The following is a 20987-nucleotide window of genomic DNA, read 5'->3' on the forward strand; positions in this document are numbered from 1 at the left end:
TAAAACTTGTTGGCGGGATGATGGGCAGAAGTGTTCTAGCCCTCAGGAGGGTCATAGGTGACACTCCCTCTGACTACAAGTCACTGAACATGGATACTCAATCATTCAAAATCGCCTCAAGGCAGGAAGAGAAATGGTGTTTGACACCAACACAACAGACCCACTTTTTTTTATCATACATCTGTAGTCCCCTTAGACTGTGAGCTCCAGTAAGCACTCAGTAAATATGATTGAATGAATAAGCTAAGTGGTGTCGGAGAGTCTATCTCCTCTACCTTCTGAACAATCCCAACTGCTCTGTACAATGTTCTGCCCACAACGGATATTCAATAAATACTATTGGTTATAAATCCTGCTTCTCCCTCCTTACGATTGTCTTCCTTGGGAGCCATGGGTCCGAGAACGCAAGTCAGTCTATTAAATGGCCACAATTACCTAAGCTCTCCATGACTGTAACCACTAAAAGCTTCTAAAAGTTTACTGCAGTTACAAATCTTTAACCCAGGGAGGGCTTAGTCAAAACGCAAAAGCTTTAAGCTTGTCTCCAATCACTAGTATTTACTGGGCACTTCCTATGGGCAGAGCACTGAACTGCTTGGGAGCGTACGCTATAATACAGTTGGTAACATGTTCAATGCCCGCAAGGAGCTTACAGGCTAGAGGATTCCAGAAGTTTTTTTTAATTTCCTCTGCTAAGTATTCTAATTTGACTAACAAATCTTCAAACAAGGCAGGACTGACTGAAAAGTGGCAGCCGGATATAGGGAACGGAGAGACACTCACTCCGTGATAAACACTTCACACAGAATTTTTTTATGGTATTTATTAAGCCCTGACTATGTGCCAGACACTGTTCTAAGCGCTGGGGTAGATACAAAGTAATCAGCTTGGAAATATTCCATATCCCATATGGGGCTCAGCTCACAGTCCTAATCCCCATTTTACAGATGAGGTGACTGAGGCACAAAGTAGTTAAGTGACTTGCCTAAGGTCACACAGCAGACAAGTGGTGGAGCCAGTATTAGAACCCAAGTCCTTATGACGCCCAGCCCGTGCTCTATCCACTAGGCCACACCGCTTCTCAGAATCAGAATCTTCTTTAACATGCAATCAATATTTACCTTTCTAGAGCACAATACTACCGGAGACTAATTTAAAGAGAAAGACATTTTGTTTCTCCCAGCAGCTTAACAGGTTTATGGAGAGGAGCGTATATTCATTTAAAATCACTGCTTGCAACATCATCACTACCAAAGAGCGGAGAAAGCAAGCCCAAGCTCCTGGTTTTTATTATTCTCCATCATTCCTTTCTCCAAAGGTGACGAGAAGGTGACTGCAGCAGGCTTTAGGCAGCCCCGTGCATTTAACGATCTCCGAGCTTCTGCCTGGCTCCTGTCCAGTTTGGAACATCAGAACTTCCCTTTCTGAAATCCACAGAGTCCGGAGCTGGATGTGACTCATAGCTCTGCCTTTTAGACACACAACCTTTTAGACAGCATCCTGCTGGCCACAAACTTCTAGGGGCTCATCGTTTAGCGAGCATGGCTGAGCAAATTCAAATGCTTTACAGGTTTCTTTTTTTTTTCCTCCCCCCTCTTGGGTTTCACTGGGGAGTGACAGGCCGGCCTAGCTTTGCAAGCAGTTAGCCTGTACTTTGTTTGTGCTGAGTTTTCATTATGGCCAAAAGGGAACGTTTCTGCTAATTCTGTTGTACTGCACTCTCCCAAGAGCTTAAGACAGTGCTCTGCATACAGTAAGTGCTCAATGAATGCTACTGACTGAGTGGCAGTAGGGTTCAGGGATAAAAATAGAAAACTGAAATGCACAGATAATTCACATGCCTCCTTTCAGTCTCTATTACCTTCAAGCTTCTTCTTTAACAAAGCTTTTATCAAATCTGCTACCAAGGAGCAATTTGAGATTCACCGACACCGTTTCTGCCCTGTCTTGTTGCTGGTGATTTATCAAAAAATGCTGTGATCCTAAACTAGAGGCCTGCCCCAGTAGATTTCTTTTTCCCCTCCAAAGAATGATTTTCTTGGACCAAGTACATGACCTTTTTTCACTAAAGCCTTTCCAAAACTACAGAGAACTTGGTATTTTACTGATTAGACGTGAGCTCACTGTGGGTAGGGAACATGCCTACCAGCTCTTTTGTACTGTACTCTCTCAAGTGGCTTAGCAGAGTGCTCTGCTCACAGTCAGCACTCAATAAATACCACTGATGATGATGAAGACTTTCCTCTCCCAAGCCCTTAGCTGGGCATCTCAAACAGGTGTGGGAATCCCAGTCGGAAGCAGGGAAACCTACCTCAAAGTATGCTACTAATGACCTGTGCTACTCCCCTTTTGGAGAAACCCGCCTTTGTGAGAATGAGTGAATGGCTAAAACATTTTGGAAATATATCACCGCAAAAACCCAAATCAACAGTCACCACCCACCACCATCTTGTCTCTGAACTATATCACACAATTAACATTATTATGGCATTTGTTAGGTGCTTACTATGTGTCAAGTACTGTACTAAGCACTGGGGCAGATACAAGTTGTTCAGGTTGGACACGGTCCCTTGTCCCACACGGGGGTCCCAGTCTAATCTCACAACTGGGAAGCAGTGTGGCCTAGTGGATAGAGCTCAGGTTCTCGAGTTCTAATCCCGGCTCCGCCACTCATCTGCGGGGTCATTTCTCTGGGCCTCAGTTACCTCATCTGTAAAATGGGGATTAAGACTGAGTTCAGCGTGAGACAGGGACTGCATCGAACCCAATTACCTTGGAACTACCCCAGCGCTTAGTACAGTGGCTGGCACATAGTAAGCACTTAATAAATGCCACAGTTTTTACTATTATTATTTTTAACTGTGGAAGTAGAGAGAGCAGGGCTACCTAAAGAAGGAGAGGGAAATAAGAAGCACCCCTCTTCATTTAAATCATTTGCCTGATTAGCTCAAGAAATGAATTTGCACAGATCCTGCCCCAGTGACCACTCTGGGGGAGGGCACCGATGCCAGCCTTGTAGTCGGTACTGATTGGCAAGGGAAAGGTGGTCTAGACTGCACCCACCCCAATATGACAGCACAATTTAGACATCTAAGGGCCCTATCCTCCTACCTGGCCTGATACTGTCCAACTAACTCACCACCACTGGGTTTGTACCCATGCAGAAAATGTGCTGCGGTGCCTACCTGTCCACCCAGGGCCCCCAAAACCCAAAGCCACATGAAAACAGGTTTGGACAGCTTTTTGTTTGTTTTTAATGGCATTTGTTAAGGGCTTACTCTGTGCCAGGCAATCTTCAATCCTCATTTTACAGATGAGGGAACTGAGACCCAGAGAAATGATGTGACTACGCAAGGTCACAGAGCAGACAAGTGGAGGAGCCGGGATTCGAACCCAGGTCCTTCCAACTCCCAGGCCCACACTCTAACTACTCGGCCATGCTGCTTCTCTATGCGGCTTGTCAACTGTGTACAGAGCACTGTATTAAGCGCTGGGGAGAGCATAATACAACAATAAGTAGACACACTCCCTACCTACAATGAGCTTACAGTTCGGGGTTGGGGGGTACTCTCCCATCTTTCTTCCCAACCTGTTCCCTTTCCCCTGGACCCAGTAAGAACAATAATAATAATAATAAATGTGGTATTTGTTAAGCACTTACTATGTGCCAGGTGCTGTACTAAGCGCTGGGGTGGATACAAGCAAATCGGGTTGGAGACAGTCCTCGTCCCACAGGGGACTCACAGTCTCAATCCCCATTTTCCAGAAGTGGTCACTGAGGCACAGAGAAGTAAAGTGATTTGCCCAAGGTCACACAGCAGACAAGTGGCAGGGCTGGGATTAGAACCCATGACCTTCTGACTCTCAGGTTTGTGCTCTAACCGTACGCCACGCCGCAGTAGGACAATGGCTCTCTGGCTGAGGGATGGGACTCCCATCCTGGATGCAAAACTGAGGCTGGGGAGAGCAATCACAGGGCCCCGGTTCTTTAGAAGCATCCGGGGAAGCAGGCGATCCTGTTGAAGAGCGATATCACTTACCAGCAAAGCTGAATGGACCACAGGAGGGTTGGGGTGATCCATAAACAGGATAAGGCCCGGCAGACATCCCTGATCCTGGACGATGGCCCGCCGGTTTAGCGGGTCGGCCGCTAGATCCCGCAACTGGTTGACTACTGACAGGGCGTCAGGCTCTTCGTTCATGGTGGAGGAGTTCATCCTCTATGCCACATGTATAAAATCCTACTGAGTGCTCTACAAAAAAAAAAAAAAAAGAAAAAAGAAAAGAAATCACGTCTTAACACCATGATAGACAACAGAACAAATCCCCTCGATTGCCACGCAAAACTTGAAAAATGAAGGGGTATTTGAAATTTACCTGGAGGAAAACTGACCGACTGCGCTTCAGTTTCCAATAGATGTAAAACCGATCTTGAACTTAGACAGAGGCCCCAAGGAAGCTAGTTCAGTACAAGGATGTGCTGTTCGGTTAAATATGGGGGTATCTACGCAAATACCTCACCCTATGCTACACCCCAGCTGAAAACTGGGAGTTAGTTGCCGAGGAAACACCAGCATATGTCCTGCTGTCAAAAGCTCTTCCTAAGGGACAAGAGATAAGGATGCTAAAGAGAAAAGAGCACCAGAAGCCACAAAAATCAAGCAGGACAACACGAGGGATGGCTTTTTTGCGTTCGCAATGCGGCCAAGACTATGGGTACCACGCTGGCCACACATACACACAATTGTACACATTGCTGAACCTCACCATCAATGGTACCTTCTTCAAATAGGAAGGAAGGACAACTGTATACAGATTTAATTGTACTTTCACGTTCATATTTTAACTCATTACATCCTGGGAACTGGCCTTTAAAGACCAGATTTCACTTTCAGATTTATATATGGCCTTGGAATCCCAGAAGTTAGCATAAATAAGCTATGATTTGATTTTTCACAACCTTGAAATAAACCAAACCTGCTTGACTCCTGTTCCCTCAGCATATATGTATATATCTGTAATTTCTCTAGTTATTTATATTAATGCCTATCTCCCCCTCTAGACTGTGAGCTTGCTGTGGGCAAGAATGAGTCTGTTATTATATTGTACTCTCCCAAGCGCTTAGTACAGTGCTTTGCACACAATAAGTGCTCAGTAAACAAGATTGAATGATAAATGAACATACGAAAAGGCCTGCGAGTCAAAGGACCTGGGTTCTAATTCCGGCTCCACCACTTGCTTGCCATGTGACCTTGGACAAGTCACTTCACTTCTCTAGACTTAATGACCTCATCTGTAAAATGGGGGGCAAACTGCCTATTCTTCCTCCTTAGGCTGTGAACGCCACGAGCAACAGGGACTATGCCCAATCTGATTAACTTGTCCCTATACCACTGCTTGGCACACAGTGATCGCTTACCAAATACCACAATATTATTGCCCATTCTCCACACTTTTATATTGATTAATGGTATTGAGTACTTACTGTGTGCAGAGCACTGTACTGAGTACTAGCGGAAGAACAATACAGTCGGTAGGCAATTTGCTCCCACAGCTCTAGAGAGCCAAGGGTGGGAATTCTACAATATTCCCATGTTGCTACTCATACTGATGGATAAAAGGGACAGTGAACCAGCCAGCCCTTAACGGCAGTCTTGGCAACCTTCTTCTATTCCCCACCCAAAACGTTTATGGAAGTTGCAAACAACGGTGATGGTGCCCAACAGCAACGGCTCTGGAAAACAATTTGTAACGACAATTTCAGGAAACAAGTCAGGGAAAAGGTGGACTTACCTGCATTAGAGACCAAACAATAATACCTTGAAATTGCGTGATAATTTTCCTAAGCACTTTCACCTCAAGTGTTTCCTTAAAACACCTCTGGGTGGCAGGGAGAAGCTGGAATAATTAAGTCCGACTTAGAGATGGGAAACCAGACCCAAAAAGGGCAAATGACTTGCCCAAGTTGATCCAGCAGGCCAGGGGAAGACTAGAATTGATGCTCTCTCCACTGAACTAGGCTGACTTGGGAGACTGTAAGCTTGCTGTGGGCAGGGAATGTGTCTGTCTGTTGTATTGTACTCTCCCAAGTGCTCTGTACAGTGCTCTGCACAGAGTAAGCACTCGAATGAGTGAATGAAAGCTTCTACTGAAATTGACATTGGCTTTGTGGTAGTCCCATTTGAATGGGGTTTTTTAAGAGTGGGGTTGGAATTTCAAGGTGAGCCAAGGGGAAGTTCTGATGATCTTGTAAATGCCCCAGTGAGAGCTGAAGAAATACAATCATTAAAGAAACTGGTGCTGTAATCTTCCAAGAGCAAACTGCAGGATCTGTGTGAGAATGGCCCTGAGCCATCTCCTCCTTACTCCACTGTGTGCAGCCTTAGGTTCTAATAATGATAATAATAGTATTCATTAAAGCGCTTACTACATACCAAGCACTGTGCTAAGTGCTGCAGCAGGTACAAGATAATCGTGTGGCCACGGCCCCTGTCCCACATAGGGCTCGCAGGCTCAATCCCCATTTTACAGATGAGGTAACTTTGGCACAGAAGTTAAGTGACTCGCCCAAGGTCATACAGCAGAGAAGTGGCAGAGATGGGATTAATCAGTCAATCAATCAATTGTATTTATTGAGCGCTTACTGTGTGCAGAGCACTGTACTAAGCACTTAGGAAGTACAAGTTGGCAACACATAGAGACAGTCCCTACCCAACAGTCTAAAAGGGGGAGACGGAGAACAAAACCAAACATACTAACAAAATAAAATAGAATAGATATGTACAGTTAAAATAAAAAAATAAATAGAGTAATAAATATGTACAAAAATATATACATATATACAGGTGCTGTGGGGAAGGGAAGGAGGTAAGATGGGGGGATGGAGAGGGGGACAAGGGGGAGAGGAAGGAAGGGGCTCCGTCTGGGAAGGCCTCCTGGAGGAGGTGAGCTCTCAGTAGGGCCTTGAACCCAGGTCCTTCTGACTGCCAGGCCTGTGCTCTATCCACTAGGCCACACTGCTTTTTCTGCTGCATGGTTTGTTTCGTTGTCTGTCTCCCCCTTCTAGACTGTGAGCCCGTTGTTGGGTCGGGACCGTCCCTATATGTTGCCAACTTGTACTTCCCAAGTGCTTAGTACAGTGCTCTGCACATAGTAAGCGCTCAATAAATATGATTGAATGAATGAATACAAAATGGTTGTTTTGAGGGCCTGAGGCTTATATTTTTATATTCGGTTGGGGCAACCTTATGACAACCCCAGAGGATGAGAGACGAGGTTATTTTTGCTGGCTAAGCCCGCCTTCTTCTGGGGAGGGCAGGGCATGTGTCTCGTATAGCAGTGCGGCTTTTCAGAGAAAGCGTGGGCCTGGCAGTGGGGGGACCTGCGCTCTACTTTCCAGCTCCGCTACTTGCCCGATATGTGACCTTGGGCAAATCACTTCTCTGCACCTGTCTCCTCATTTCAATCAATCAGTCGTATTTATTGAGCGCTTACTGTGTGCAGAGCACTGTACTAAGCGCTTGGGAAGTACAAATTGGCAACATATAGAGACAGTCCCTACGCAACAGTGGGCTCACAGTCTAAAAGTCATTTGCAAAACAGGGATTCAATACCCCTTTGCCTTGCGCTTTGGCTGAATCCCACTTATGACAAGGGACCGTGTCCCATATGATTATCCCGTGTCTACCCCGACGTCTAGTGCAACGCTTGCCACATACTACGCGCTTCGCCATAATCTGTCATCATTATTATCCTCAGCTGTACTTCCCCAAGCACTCAGTACAGTGCACTATGCACTGTGGGGGCTCAATACATTCTGTCTCTACTCCTACTAATGCATACTGAAGGGAGATACACGGGCTATGATCCAGTTCCTGTCCTCTGGTGATACCACCACCGCCTGTGGTCCCACTGTCCTCTCCCCCGCCCCGTCCCCCCGAAGCCCCCTCCTCTTCTCTTAGAAGCAGCGTGGCTCAGTGGAAAGAGCTCGGGCTTTGGAGTCAGAGGTCATGGGTTCGAATCCCGGCTCCACCACATGTCTGCTGTGTGACCTCGGGCAAGTCACTTAACTTCTCTGAGCCTCAGTTACCTTATCTGTAAAATGGGGATGAAGACTGTGAGCCCCCCGTGGGACAACCTGATCACCTTGTAATCGTCCCCAGTGCTTAGAACAGTGTTTTAGAGAAGCAGCGTGGCTCAGTGGAAAAAACCCGGGATTTGGAGCCAGAGGTCATGGGTTCGAATCCCGGCTCCACCACAAGTCTGCTGTGTGACCTTGGGCAAGTCACTTAACTTCTCTGAGCCTCAGTTACCTCATCTGTAAAAAGGGGGATTAAGACTGTGAGCCCCACGTGGGACAACTTGATCACATTGTATCCCCCCCAGCGCTTAGAACAGTGCTTTGCACATAGTAAGCGCTTAACAAATGCCATCATCATTCCTCCATGCCCACCCCTCAGCTGGCCGGAGCACGATGGCAGGAAAGGAATCCTGCGGCCGAGATCCCCCCACACCACCCCGAAGATCAGGGAGCAGCAGTGGTTGAATTGCCCCGCATCCTAAGGCAGCTTGGAACCACCCCAGAAAACGGCACAAGGAAAGAAACTGTGCTAACTCTGCCTTAAAGCCAGGTTTCATAGCGACGGATTGGCACTGCCCCCCGAGCCACAATTCTTCCCCTGGACCAGGACGGGGGTGACTCAAATACGCAACCCTGGGCCGACCTAGGCAGGAAGCAAAGTTAATAGAAAGAAGCTGGGGGAGGTGGTGGGAGATCTATTATTATGAAAGCTATTACCTCACCACAGATCCTTGGCACCCACTCCTGCCCCCTACAATCATCTCATCACATTTCTGGGAATTCCTTATAAAGTAATCAGGTCCTTAAAAACGTGTGCTTTTCACTCTACATTTTGGGTAGAAAAAAAGTGGCGGGATAGGGGCGCAATCAACTCAACACGTTTCTATCAGCGTGGCCTAGTGGAAAGAGCACAGGCTTGGGAGTCAGAAGGACCTGGGTTCTAATCCCAGCTCCACCACTTGTCTGCTGTGTGACCCTGGGCGAGTCACTTCACTTCTCTGGGCCTCAGTTCCCTCACCTGGCAAAAGGGGATTAAGACGGTGAGCCCCAGGTGGGACAGGGACTGTGTCCAACCTGATTATCTCGTGTCTGTCCTAGCGCCTACTACAGTGCCCGGCATGCAGTAAACGCTTAATACTGCTTAAAAAAAAAAAACAGCTGAGGCGGTGGTGGAGAAATGTCCTCATGCATGGTATCGGACACAGCCCATTAATAATAATGATGGTAATTATTAAGCGCTTACTATGTGCCAAGCACTGTTCTAAACACTGGGGTAGCCCCTTCCTTCCTCTCCCCCTCGTCCCCCTCTCCATCCCCCCATCTTACCTCCTTCCCTTCCCCACAGCACCTGTATATATGTATATATGTTTGTACATATTTATTACTCTATTTATTTATTTATTTTACTTGTGCATATCCTATTTATTTTATTTTGTTAGTATGTTTGGTTTTGTTCTCTGTCTCCCCCTTTTAGACTGTGAGCCCACTGTTGGGTAGGGACTGTCTCTATATGTTGCCAACTTGTACTTCCCAAGTGCTAGTACAGGTGCTCTGCACACAGTAAGCGCTCAATAAATACGATTGATTGATTGGGGTAGAAACAAGGTAATCAGGTTGTCCCACCTGGGGCTCACAGTCTTAATCTTCATTTTACAGTTGAGGTAACAGGCACAGAGAAGTTAAGAGGCTTACCCAAAGTCACACCGCAGACAAGTGGCAGAGCCGGGATTAGAACCCAGGACCTCTGATTCCCAAACCCACGCTCGTTCCACTGGGCCACACTCCATTATAACTGGAGTTTCTTCCTAAAGGGGTGGGAGGGTTCACCCAAAATAGTCCCTTCATTGTAGGAGAATGTATCTACCCTACTTTTCAGGCTCTACTCCTCACCTACCTATCGCTACGGGAGGCAGGGTCAAGCAGCTGCACGGGAGAGAGCTGAGGATGGCGACTGGAGTTTACCGCGCGGAAGGAGGCAATGGTAAACCGATTCCGTATTTTTACCAAGAAAACTCAATGGATCCACTACCAAAACGATTGTAGATGGAGAGCGGGGTGGTCTGGGACAGATGTGTCCGTGGTGTCTCTTTGGGTTGGAAATGACTCGACGGCATAAGGCAAGACAATGCGGCAGGCAATGTACTAAATACCGGGGTGGAGAGGGAGTAATCAGACTGAACGAAATCCCTAACCCACATGGGGCTCTCAGTCTAGAGGTGAAAGAGAAGAGGCATGGAATCTCCAGTTTACAGACGAGCTACCTAAAGCACGGAGAAATTAAGAGACTGTCCCAGGGTCACCTGGCAGGCAAGTGGTGGAGCTGGGAACTTGAACCCAGGTCCCTTGACTCCCCTGCTCTTGTTCTTTCCACTAGGCTAAGCTACTTCCTATAGCCTGGCACACTGCAGACAGAAGGTGCTCAATAAATATTGATCCAAACTGACTTGTAATCCCATCCTTTAGCCACTGAAACCTAGGTTTCATAAGTCACACCCGATTCTCCAGTTTACAGACGAGCTACCTAAAGCACGGAGAAATTAAGAGACTGTCCCAGGGTCACCTGGCAGGCAAGTGGTGGAGCTGGGAACTTGAACCCAGGTCCCTTGACTCCCCTGCTCATGTACTTTCCACTAGGCTAAGCTACTTCCTATAGCCTGGCACACTGCAGACAGAAGGTGCTCAATAAATATTGATCCAAACTGACTTGTAATCCCATCCTTTAGACACTGAAACCTAGGTTTCGTAAGTCACACCCGATTCTCCAGTTTACAGATGAGCTACCTAAAGCACGGAGAAATTAAGAGACTGTCCCAGGGTCACCTGGCAGGCAAGTGGTGAAGCTGGGAACTTGAACCCAGGTCCCTTCACTCCCCTGCTCATGTTCTTTCCACTAGGCTAAGCTACTTCCTATAGCCTGGCACACTGCAGATAGAAGGTGCTCAATAAATATTGATCCAAACTGACTTGTAATCCCAACCTTTAGACATTGAAACCTAGGTTTCATAAGTCACACCCGATTCTCCAGTTTACAGATGAGCTACCTAAAGCACGGAGAAATTAAGAGACTGTCCCAGGGTCACCTGGCAGGTAAGTGGTGGAGCTGGGAACTTGAACCCAGGTCCCTTCACTGCCCTGCTCATGTTCTTTCCACTAGGCTAAGCTACTTCCTATAGCCGGGCACACTGCAGACAGAAGGTGCTCAATAAATATTGATCCAAACTGACTTGTAATCCCATCCTTTAGACACTGAAACCTAGGTTTCATAAGTCACACCCGATTAGCTGGGTAGGAAATCAAAGTTTGTGATTTCATCTTCATTTTGGATGAGCTGTTATCAAATGCGGCTTGCCCAGACGGCCTATAAAACCCCCCAAATCACCATGAATCATTTCACTTCCACACACTTTGAAAAATAGTTTTGCAAGGAATGAAAAAAATACTCATTTACATCACAAGTGCTACAAGGATGAGATGAGGCACACTTGCTAGTCTTTAGCCAATCGCTTTTTAGGAAATTGATAGAAATCGCTAAAGTGAGAAGCGTTGGGGGAGGAAAAGGTTTCGTAACTGAAACTGTCAATTCTCGCCCAATAAACTGAGCTCTGCCTGGTGAAAGACTGAGGCCCTGGAAGATTTTGGCCTTCATTCAATCATATTGAGTGCATACTGTGTGCAAAGCACTGGACTAAGTGCTTGGGAGAGTACAACATACACATTCCCCGTCCACGATGCGCTCACGGTACTGGGGGCGGGTGGAGGAATCTTTAGTAGAGAGGGCTCAAAATAAAAATTGCTGGAGTACTGGTCGGTCCTAAAAACTCCATTCATAACTGCAAACACTAAAACCTGTTGGGGTGCCAGAAGCAAAAATTTCCTCACATGGCTCGTATACGGTCTCTCATTTTGAAAGCTCAAAAGGCATTGTCTTGCCTTTGTGAGCTAGCCAAGGTCATTAGCAGTTCTCTGATGCAGGGCTCCTGCACCTTCAGGATAACTTTGATGCGGTGATGTGTCAGTTCAGTTCCCAGGCTCTGGGCTAAAATGTTAATAATGTCTTTCCTTGTGCATTGAGACCCATATGCTCAGATACCAGGAACATCTTTGAAGGAGTTTACTGTTCCAGTGGCAATGTGAGGACAAACCTCTCCATTTTTCTTTCCACTGTTCCCCCACTTCCATTAAAACGCACCTGCGCCATCTTTCTTTTCTCCATACCTCCATCCTTCCCCCTCCCTCCCTTCTCCTCCATTTTCATATGCTTACTATCACACCAGACCTATATCCAAGAGGAATGAGTCCCAGGAATAATAATAACAATAATAATTACGGTCTATGACCTCCTAGTCATCCCAGGACCAGCCTAGAAGTACCACACTTTTGCTTGGAAAGGCACAAGTCAAAGTAAAAAGGCTTTGAGATTGTAAGATCACTATGGGCAGAGAACGTGTCTGCCCCCTCTGCTGCTCTCTCCCAAACGCTTAGTACAGTGCTCTGCATATAGTAAACGCTCAAGAAATGCCATTGATAATGATGACTGGAATGGGAAATGCTGCACCTGGAGAATAATAATAATAATGATGGCATTTATTAAGCGCTTACTTTTGTTCTAAGTGCTGGGGAGGTTACAAGGGGATCAGGTTGTCCCACGGGGAGTGAGAGAACTGACCATCTTGCTTTTACCCCAGATGCCGTTGGGTATATTATTTCTCAAACAGGCCAGACAGAGTAGTAAAGCCTTGCAGTAAAGGACATTTTAGTTTTTTCCATCCAACTATGAGAAGAAAATGTTGGTAAGGGATGAGACTCCAAACCATTAGGGAAAGGAAAGCGAGACGGGTGGGAAGAGAGGGAAAAAGAAAGAGGGACATTACCCCTGCAAAGTTCTCTCTGGATGCCCCGATGCATTCAGAGCTTAGTACAGTGCCCGGCACATAGTAAGTAATAATAATAATGATGGTATTTGTTAAGCACTTACTCTAAGAATAATAATAATAATAATAATGTTGGTATTTGTTAAGCGCCTACTATGTGCAAAGCACTGTTCTAAGCGCTGGGAGGAATACAAGGAGATGAGGTTGTCCCATGTGGGGCTCACAGTCTTAATCCCCATTTTACAGATGAGGGAACTGAGGCACAGAGAAGTGAAGTGACTTGCCCAAGGTCACACAGCAGACATGCGGGGGAGGCGGGACTCGAACCCATGACTTGTGACTCCCAAGCCGGCGCTCTTTCCATTAAGCCACGCTGCTTCTCTTACTATGTGCAAAGCACTGTTCTAAGTACCTAAATACCAGCATTATTATTATCCTTAACCCTCCATCCTCCCCACCCTAAGACAAACAATCCAGAGCTGGAGCCTCAGTGGGAGACCCTTCCCCACTGTTTGTACGTATTTATTACTCCATTTATTTATTTTATTTGTATATATTTATTCTATTTATTTTCTTTTGTTAATATGTTTTGTTCTCTGTCTCCCCCTTCTAGCCTGTGAGCCCACTGCTGGGTAGGGACCGTCTCTATATGTTGCCAACTTGTACTTCCCAAGCGCTATAGTACAGTGCTCTGCACACAGTAAGCGCTCAATAAATACGATTGAATGAATGAATGAACGTGAAACCGCTTAAGGGGAGGGGATGAGGAGTTATCCCTTTTCACTTTGACAGAGGGGGGTGGTGGAGAAATGGGGAGGGTACAACTGAGAAGAGGTTTGGAGGGCTCTGAGCGGCTAAGGGAGGGTACAAACGGGATCCGGGTGTCTTTTTAGAAGAAGCCACGAGAAGCAGCATGGCCTAGTGGCAAGAGCACGGACTTGGGAGTCAGAGGACGTGGGTTCTAATCCCGACACCACCACTTATCTGCTGCGGGACCTTGGGCAAGTCACTTCGCTTCTCTGAGCCTCAGTGACCTCATCTGGAAAATGGGGGTGAAGACTGCGAGCCTCACGGGGGACATCCTGATTACCTTGTATCCACCTCGGTGTTTAGAACAGTGCTTGGCACGTAGTGAGCACTTAAATATTATTATTTTAGCTCTGCTTATACACACGGATTTGTTCTCTGTCTCCCCCTTTTAGACTGTGAGCCCACTGTTGGGTAGGGACTGTCTCTATTGTACTTCCCAAGCGCTTAGTACAGTGCTCTGCACACAGTAAGCGCTCAATAAATACGATTGATTGATTGATTGATTGGCAGGGAACTGGGATGGACGAGGTTTGGAGGCCTCCGGACGGAAATCCAAAGGGGGCAAAGACGGGGGCAAAAGGCGCGGGGGAAGGGGGGGAAAAAACCTGATCACCTTGCATCTACCCCAGCGCTTAGAACAAATATTGGTATTTATTAAGTACTTACTATGTGCCAAGCACTGTTCTAAACACTTGGGTAGACGCAAGGTAATCAGATTGTTCCTCGTGGGGCTCACAGACTTCATCCCCCTTTTACAGATGAGATCACTGACGCACAAGAAGTGACTTGCCCGAAGTCACACAGCTGACAGGTGGCAGAGGCGGAATTAGCACTCACAACCTCTGACTCCCAAGCCTGGGCTCTTGGAGAAGCAAAATGGCTTGGTGGAAAGATTCTGGGCCTAGGAGTCAGAGGTCATGGGTTCTAATCCTGGCTTTGCTACTTGTCAGCTGTGTGACTCTGGGCAAGTCACTCAACTTCTCTGGGCTGGAAAATGGGGATCAAGACTGTGAGCCCCAAGTGGGACAACCTGATAACCTTGTCTCTATCCCAGCACTCAGAGGAGTGTTTGGCACATAGTAAGCACTTACTATCATCATTATTGCTAGCATAGAAGCAGCGGGGCTCAGTGGAAAGAGCACGGGCTTGGGACTCAGAAGTCATGAGTTCTAATCCCGGCTCCGCCACTTGTTGGGCAAGTCACTTAACTTCTCTGTGCCTGTTACCTCATCTGTAAAATGGGAATTAAGACTGTGAGCCCCACGTGGGACAACCTGGTTATCTTGTATCTATCCCGGCACTTACAGCAGTGCTTGGCACATAGTAAGCGCTTAACAAATACCAGCATTATGATTATTATTATTATTGCCACCAAACCATGCTGCTCCTCAGTGCTTTGCACACAGTAAGCGCTTTACAAATACCATCGTTACAGGGAAGCAGCGTGGCTCAGTGGAAAGAGCCCGGGCTTTGGAGTCAGAGGTCATGGGTTCAAATCCCGGCTCCGCCACTTGTCAGCTGTGTGACTTTGGGCAAGTCACTTCACTTCTCGGGGCCTCAGTTACCTCATCTGTAAAATGGGGATTAAGGCTATGAGCCCCCCATGGGACAACCTGATCACTTTGTAACCTTCCCAGCGCTTAGAATAGTGCTTTGCACATAGTAAGCGCTTAATAAATGCCATCATTATTATTATTATTATTGCCACTACGCCACGCTGCTTCTCAATGGTTGGCACACAGTAAGCAGCGTGGCTCAGTGGAATGAGAATGGGCTTTGGAGTCCGAGGTCATGGGTTCAAATCCCCGCTCCACCAATTGTCAGCTGTGTGACTTTGGGAAAGTCACTTAACTTCTCTGTGCCTCAGTTCCCTCATCTGTAAAATGGGGATGAAAACTGTGAGCCCCACGTGGGACAACCTGATCACCCTGTAACCCCCCCAGCACTTAGAACGGTGCTTTGTACACAGTAAGAGCTTAATAAATACCATTATTATTATTATGTGCTTAAGCGAAGCAGCGTGGCTTAGTGGAAAGAGCACGGGCTTTGGAGTCAGAGTTCATGGGTTCAAATCCCGGCTCCGCCAACTGTCAGCTGTGTGACTTTGGGCTAATCACTTAACTTCTCTGGGCCTCAGTGACCAATAATAACAATAATGGCATTTGTTAAGTGCTTACTATGTGCAAAGCACTGTTCTAAGCGCTGGGGAGGTTACAAGGTAATCAGATTGTCCCACATGGGGCTCACAGTCTTAATCCCCATTTTACAGTTGAGGTAACTGAGGCACAGAGAAGGTAATTGACTTGCCTAAGGTCACACAGCTGACAATTGGCAGAGCCGGGATTTGAACTCATGACCTCTGACTCCAAAGCCCGTGCTCTTTTATCAATCAATCGTATTTATTGAGTGCTTACTGTGTGCTGAGCAATGTACTAAGCGCTTGGGAAATACAAGTTGGCAACATATAGAGATGGTCCCTACCCAACAGTGGGCTCACAGTCTAGAAGGGGGAGACAGAGAACAAAACAAAACATATTAACAAAATAAAAATAAATAGAATAGATATGTACAAGTAAAATAAATAGAGTAGTAAATACGTACAAACACACTCTGCAACATATAGAGACGGTCCCTACCCAGTAGTGGGCTCACAGTCTAGAAGGGGGAGACAGAGAACAAAAGCAAACATATTAGCAAAATAAAAATAAATAGAATAGATATGTACAAGTAAAATAAATAAATAGAGTAATAAATACGTACAAGCACACTCTTTCCATCGAGCCACACTGCTTCTCTATCTCTACCTCATCTGTAAAATGGGGAATAAGACTGTGAACCCCCCACGGGACAACCTGATCACCTTGTAAAGCAGAGAAGCAGTGTGGCTCAGCGGAAAGATCGCGGGCTTTGGAGTCCGAGGTCATGGGTTCAAATCCCCGCTCCACCAATTGTCAGCTGTGAGACTTTGGGCAAGTCACTTCACTGGGCCTCAGTTACCTCATCTGTAAAATGGGGATGAAGACTGTGAGCCCCCCGTGGGACAACCTGATCACCTTGTAACCTCCCCAGTGCTTAGAATGATGATTTGCACACAGTAAGAGCCTAATAAATGCCATTATTATTATTATTATTATTATTATTGTGCGCTTAAGAGAAGCAGCATGGCTTAGCGGAAAGAGCACAGGCTTTGGAGTCAGAGTTCATGGGTTCAAATCCCGGCTCCGCCAACTGTCAGCTGTGTGACTCTGGGCAAATCACTTCACTTCTCTGGGCCTCAGTTACCTCATCTGTAAAATGGGGATGAAGACTGTGAGGTCCCCCGTGGGACAACCTGATCACCTTGTAACCTCCCCAGTGCTTAGAATGATGATTTGCACACAGTAAGAGCCTAATAAATGCCATAATTATTATTATTATTATTATTATTATTATCATTATTGTGCGCTTAAGAGAAGCAGCATGGCTTAGTGGAAAGAGCCCGGGCTTTGGAGTCAGAGTTCATGGGTTCAAATTCCGGCTCCGCCAACTGTCAGCTGTGTGACTCTGGGCAAATCACTTAACTTCTCTGGGCCTCAGTGACCTATAATAATAATTATGGCATTTGTTAAGCGCTTACTATGTGCAAAGCAATGTTCTAAGCGCTGGGGAGGTTACAAGGTAATCAGATTGTCCCACGTGGGGCTCACAGTCTTAATCCCCATTTTACAGTTGAGGCAACTGAGGCACAGAGAAGCTAAGTGACTTGCCCAAGGTCACACAGCTGACAATTGGCGAAGCCGGGATTTGAACTCATGACCTCTGACTCCAAAGCCCGTGCTCTTTCATCAATCAATCGTATTTATTGAGCGCTTACTGTGTGCAGAGCACTGTACTAAGTGCTTGGGAAGTACAAGTTGGCAACATATAGAGAGGGTCCCTACCCAACAGCGGGCTCACAGTCTAGAAGGGGGAGACAGAGAACAAAACAAAGCATATTAACAAAATAAAATAGAATAGATATGTACAAGTAAAATAAATAGAGCAATAAATACGTACAAACACACTCTGCAACACATAGAGACGGTCCCTACCCAACAGTGGGCTCACAGTCTAGAAGGGGGAGACACAGAACAAAACAAAACATATTAACAAAATAAAAATAAATAGAGTATATATGTACAAGTAAAATAAATACGTACAAACACACTTTTTCCATTGAGCCACGCTGCTTCTCTATCTCTACCTCATCTGTAAAATGGGAAATAAGACTGTGAACCCCCCGCAGGACAACCTGATCAATCAATCAATCAATCGTATTTATTGAGCGCTTACTGTGTGCAGAGCACTGTACTAAGCGCTTGGGAAGTACAAGTTGGCAACATATAGAGACGGTCCCTACCCAGCAGTGGACTCACAGTCTAAAAGGGGGAGACAAAGAACAAAACCAAACATACTAACAAAATAAAATAGAATAGATATGTACAAGCAAAATAAATGATCACCAAGCGCTTAGTACAGTGCTCTGCACACAGTAAGCGCTCAATAAATACGATTGATTGTCTGTAACCTCCCTAGCACTTAGAACAGTGCTTTGCACGTAGTAAGCGCTTAATAAATGCCATTGTTATTATTATTAATAATAACGGTACTTGCTAAGCACTTGACTATGTGCCAGACAGTGCACTATGCGGTGCGGTGGATGGAAGTTTAACAGATTCCATACTGATGATAATTTCTTTTTCCTCCTCCGGGCCCGCCCGATTCGTGAAGCGTTCCATATTTTTTTCACCTGTCCCGCCATCGACCCCCGGCCCAGGAATGCCCTCCCTCTGCCCATCCGCCAAGCTCGCTCTCTTCCTCCCTTCAAGGCCCTACTGAGAGCTCACCTCCTCCAGGAGGCCTTCCCAGACTGAGCCCCTTCCATCCTCTCCCCCTCTCCATCCCCCCATCTTACCTCCTTCCCTTCCCCACAGCACCTGTCTCTATGTATGTTTGTACATATTTATTACTCTATTTATTTTACTTGTACATATCTATTCTATTTATTTTGTTAGTATGTTTGGTTTTGCTCTCTGTCTCCCCCTTTTAGACTGTGAGCCCACTGTTGGGTAGGGCCTGTCTCTAGATGTTGCCAACTTGTACTTCCCAAGCGCTTCGTACAGTGCTCTGCACACAGTAAGCTCTCAATAAATACGATTGATTGATTGATTGATTGATAGGAATGCCCTCCCTCTGCCCATCCACCAAGCTCGCTCTCTTCCTCCCTTCAAGGCCCTACTGAGAACTCACCTCCTCCAGGAGGCCTTCCCACACTGAGCCCCTTCCTTCCTCTCCCCCTCGTCCCCCTCTCCATCCCCCATCTCACCTCCTTCCCATCCCCACAGCACCTGTCTCTATGTATATATGTTTGTACATATTTATTACTCTATTTTACTTGTACATATCTATTCTATTTATTTTATTTTGTTAGTATGTTTGGTTTTGTTCTCTGTCTCCCCCTTTTAGACTGTGAGCCCACTGTTGGGTAGGGACTGTCTCTAGATGTTGCCAACTTGTACTTCCCAAGCGCTTCGTACAGTGCTCTGCACACAGTAAGCTCTCAATAAATACGATTGATTGATTGATTGGAATGCCCTCCCTCTGCCCATCCGCCAAGCTGGCTCTCTTCCCCCCTTCAAGGCCCTACTGAGAGCTCCCCTCCTCCAGGAGGCCTTCCCCCACTGAATCCCTTCCTTCCTCTCCCCCTCGTCCCCCCCTCCATCCCACCTCCTTCCCTTCCCCCCAGCACCTGTCTATATGTTTGTACATATTTATTACTCTATTGTACTTGTACATACCTATTCTATTTATTTTATTTTGTTAGTATGTTTGGTTTTGTTCTCTGTCTCCCCCTTTTAGACTGTTGGGTAGGGACTGTCTCTATGTGTTGCCAACTTGTACTTCCCAAGCGCTTAGTCCAGTGCTCTGCACACAGTAAGCTCTCAATAAATACGATTGATTGATTTATTGACTGGAATGCCCTCCCTCTGCCCATCCGCCAAGCTGGCTCTCTTCCCCCCTTCAAGGCCCTACTGAGAGCTCCCCTCCTCCAGGAGGCCTTCCCCCACTGAACCCCTTCCTTCCTCTCCCCCTCGTCCCCCCCTCCATCCCTTCCCCCCAGCACCTGTCTATATGTTTGTACATATTTATTACTCTATTTTACTTGTACATACCTATTCTATTTATTTTATTTTGTTAGGATGTTTGGTTTTGTTGTCTGTCTCCCCCCTTCTAGACTGTGAGCCCACTGTTGGGTAGGGACTGTCTCTCTATGTTGCCAACTTGGACTTCCCAAGCGCTTAGTCCAGTGCTCTGCACACAGTAAGCGCTCAATAAATACGATTGATTGATTGATTGATTGTCCTCCGGCCCAACCTACCGGGTTTCACGCGTCCAGGCCCCGCCGCATCGCCGGCCCACCGTGCGGGGGGGGGGGGGCGGGAGCCGAACCGAGCCGAGTGGAGCCGAGTGGAGCCGAACCGAGCCGAGGCCTCCGAGCCCGTGCCCCCCCCCAACACCTCGCCCTTACCGGCCTCCTCATTGGCTGAAGCGGCCCCCATCCCCGAGCTCTTTCTAACCCGTCCCCCGATTGGCTGCTTCCGAAGCAGTCCGGCGGACCAGCCAATGACAACCACCCCTCCCAAAGAAGAAAAAAAACTGAATTGACCCTCGTGACTCGCCGTCCGCCCCGGAGACTTTCGCAGGGGGACGTTAAATGGCTGGACTACAACTCCCACAATTCACAGCGGCTCCTCCCTCGAGCTGACCTTTTTGAGGCAATGAGAGAGGACTACATTTCCCGGCAGGCAACTTGGCCAGGACCTACTAATAAATAATAATGGCATTTGTTAAGCGCTTACTATGTGCAAAGCACTGTTCTAAGCGCTGGGAAGGGTACCAGGTGATCAGGTTGTCCCCCGTGGGGCTCACAGTCTTCATCCCCATTTTACAGATGAGGTCACTGAGGCGCAGAGAAGTGAAGTGACTTGCCCAAAGTCACACAGCCGACAATTGGTCGAGCAGGGATTTGAACCCATGACCTCTGACTCCAAAGCCCGGGCTCTTTCCAATAATAATAATAACAATAGCATTTGCTAAGCGCTTACTATAATAATAATATAATAATAGGCCATACTGAGAGCTCACCTCCTCCAGGAGGCCTTCCCAGACTGAGCTCCTTCCTTCCTCTCCCCCTCGTCCCCCTCTCC

The 20987-nt window shown here is 46.8% G+C and overlaps 1 protein-coding gene across 1 annotated transcript in view; it reads right to left on the minus strand.

The window, feature by feature from the left end:
• The window catches only part of ARMC1 (armadillo repeat containing 1), a 43911-nt gene extending 23699 nt beyond the window's left edge, over positions 1-20212 (minus strand). Inside the window, exons 1-2 of the mRNA XM_038766659.1 lie at positions 20159-20212; positions 4041-4253 (exon numbers count right to left, since the gene is read on the minus strand). Coding sequence (XP_038622587.1) covers positions 4041-4217 — 177 coding nt within the window. The 5' untranslated portion in view covers positions 4218-4253; positions 20159-20212. The remainder of the gene's footprint in view (positions 1-4040; positions 4254-20158) is intronic.
• Between the last annotated feature and the right edge of the window lie 775 nt (positions 20213-20987).

Source organism: Tachyglossus aculeatus, chromosome 25 (genome assembly GCF_015852505.1).
Source record: "Tachyglossus aculeatus isolate mTacAcu1 chromosome 25, mTacAcu1.pri, whole genome shotgun sequence".
Taxonomy (NCBI): Eukaryota; Metazoa; Chordata; class Mammalia; order Monotremata; family Tachyglossidae; genus Tachyglossus; species Tachyglossus aculeatus.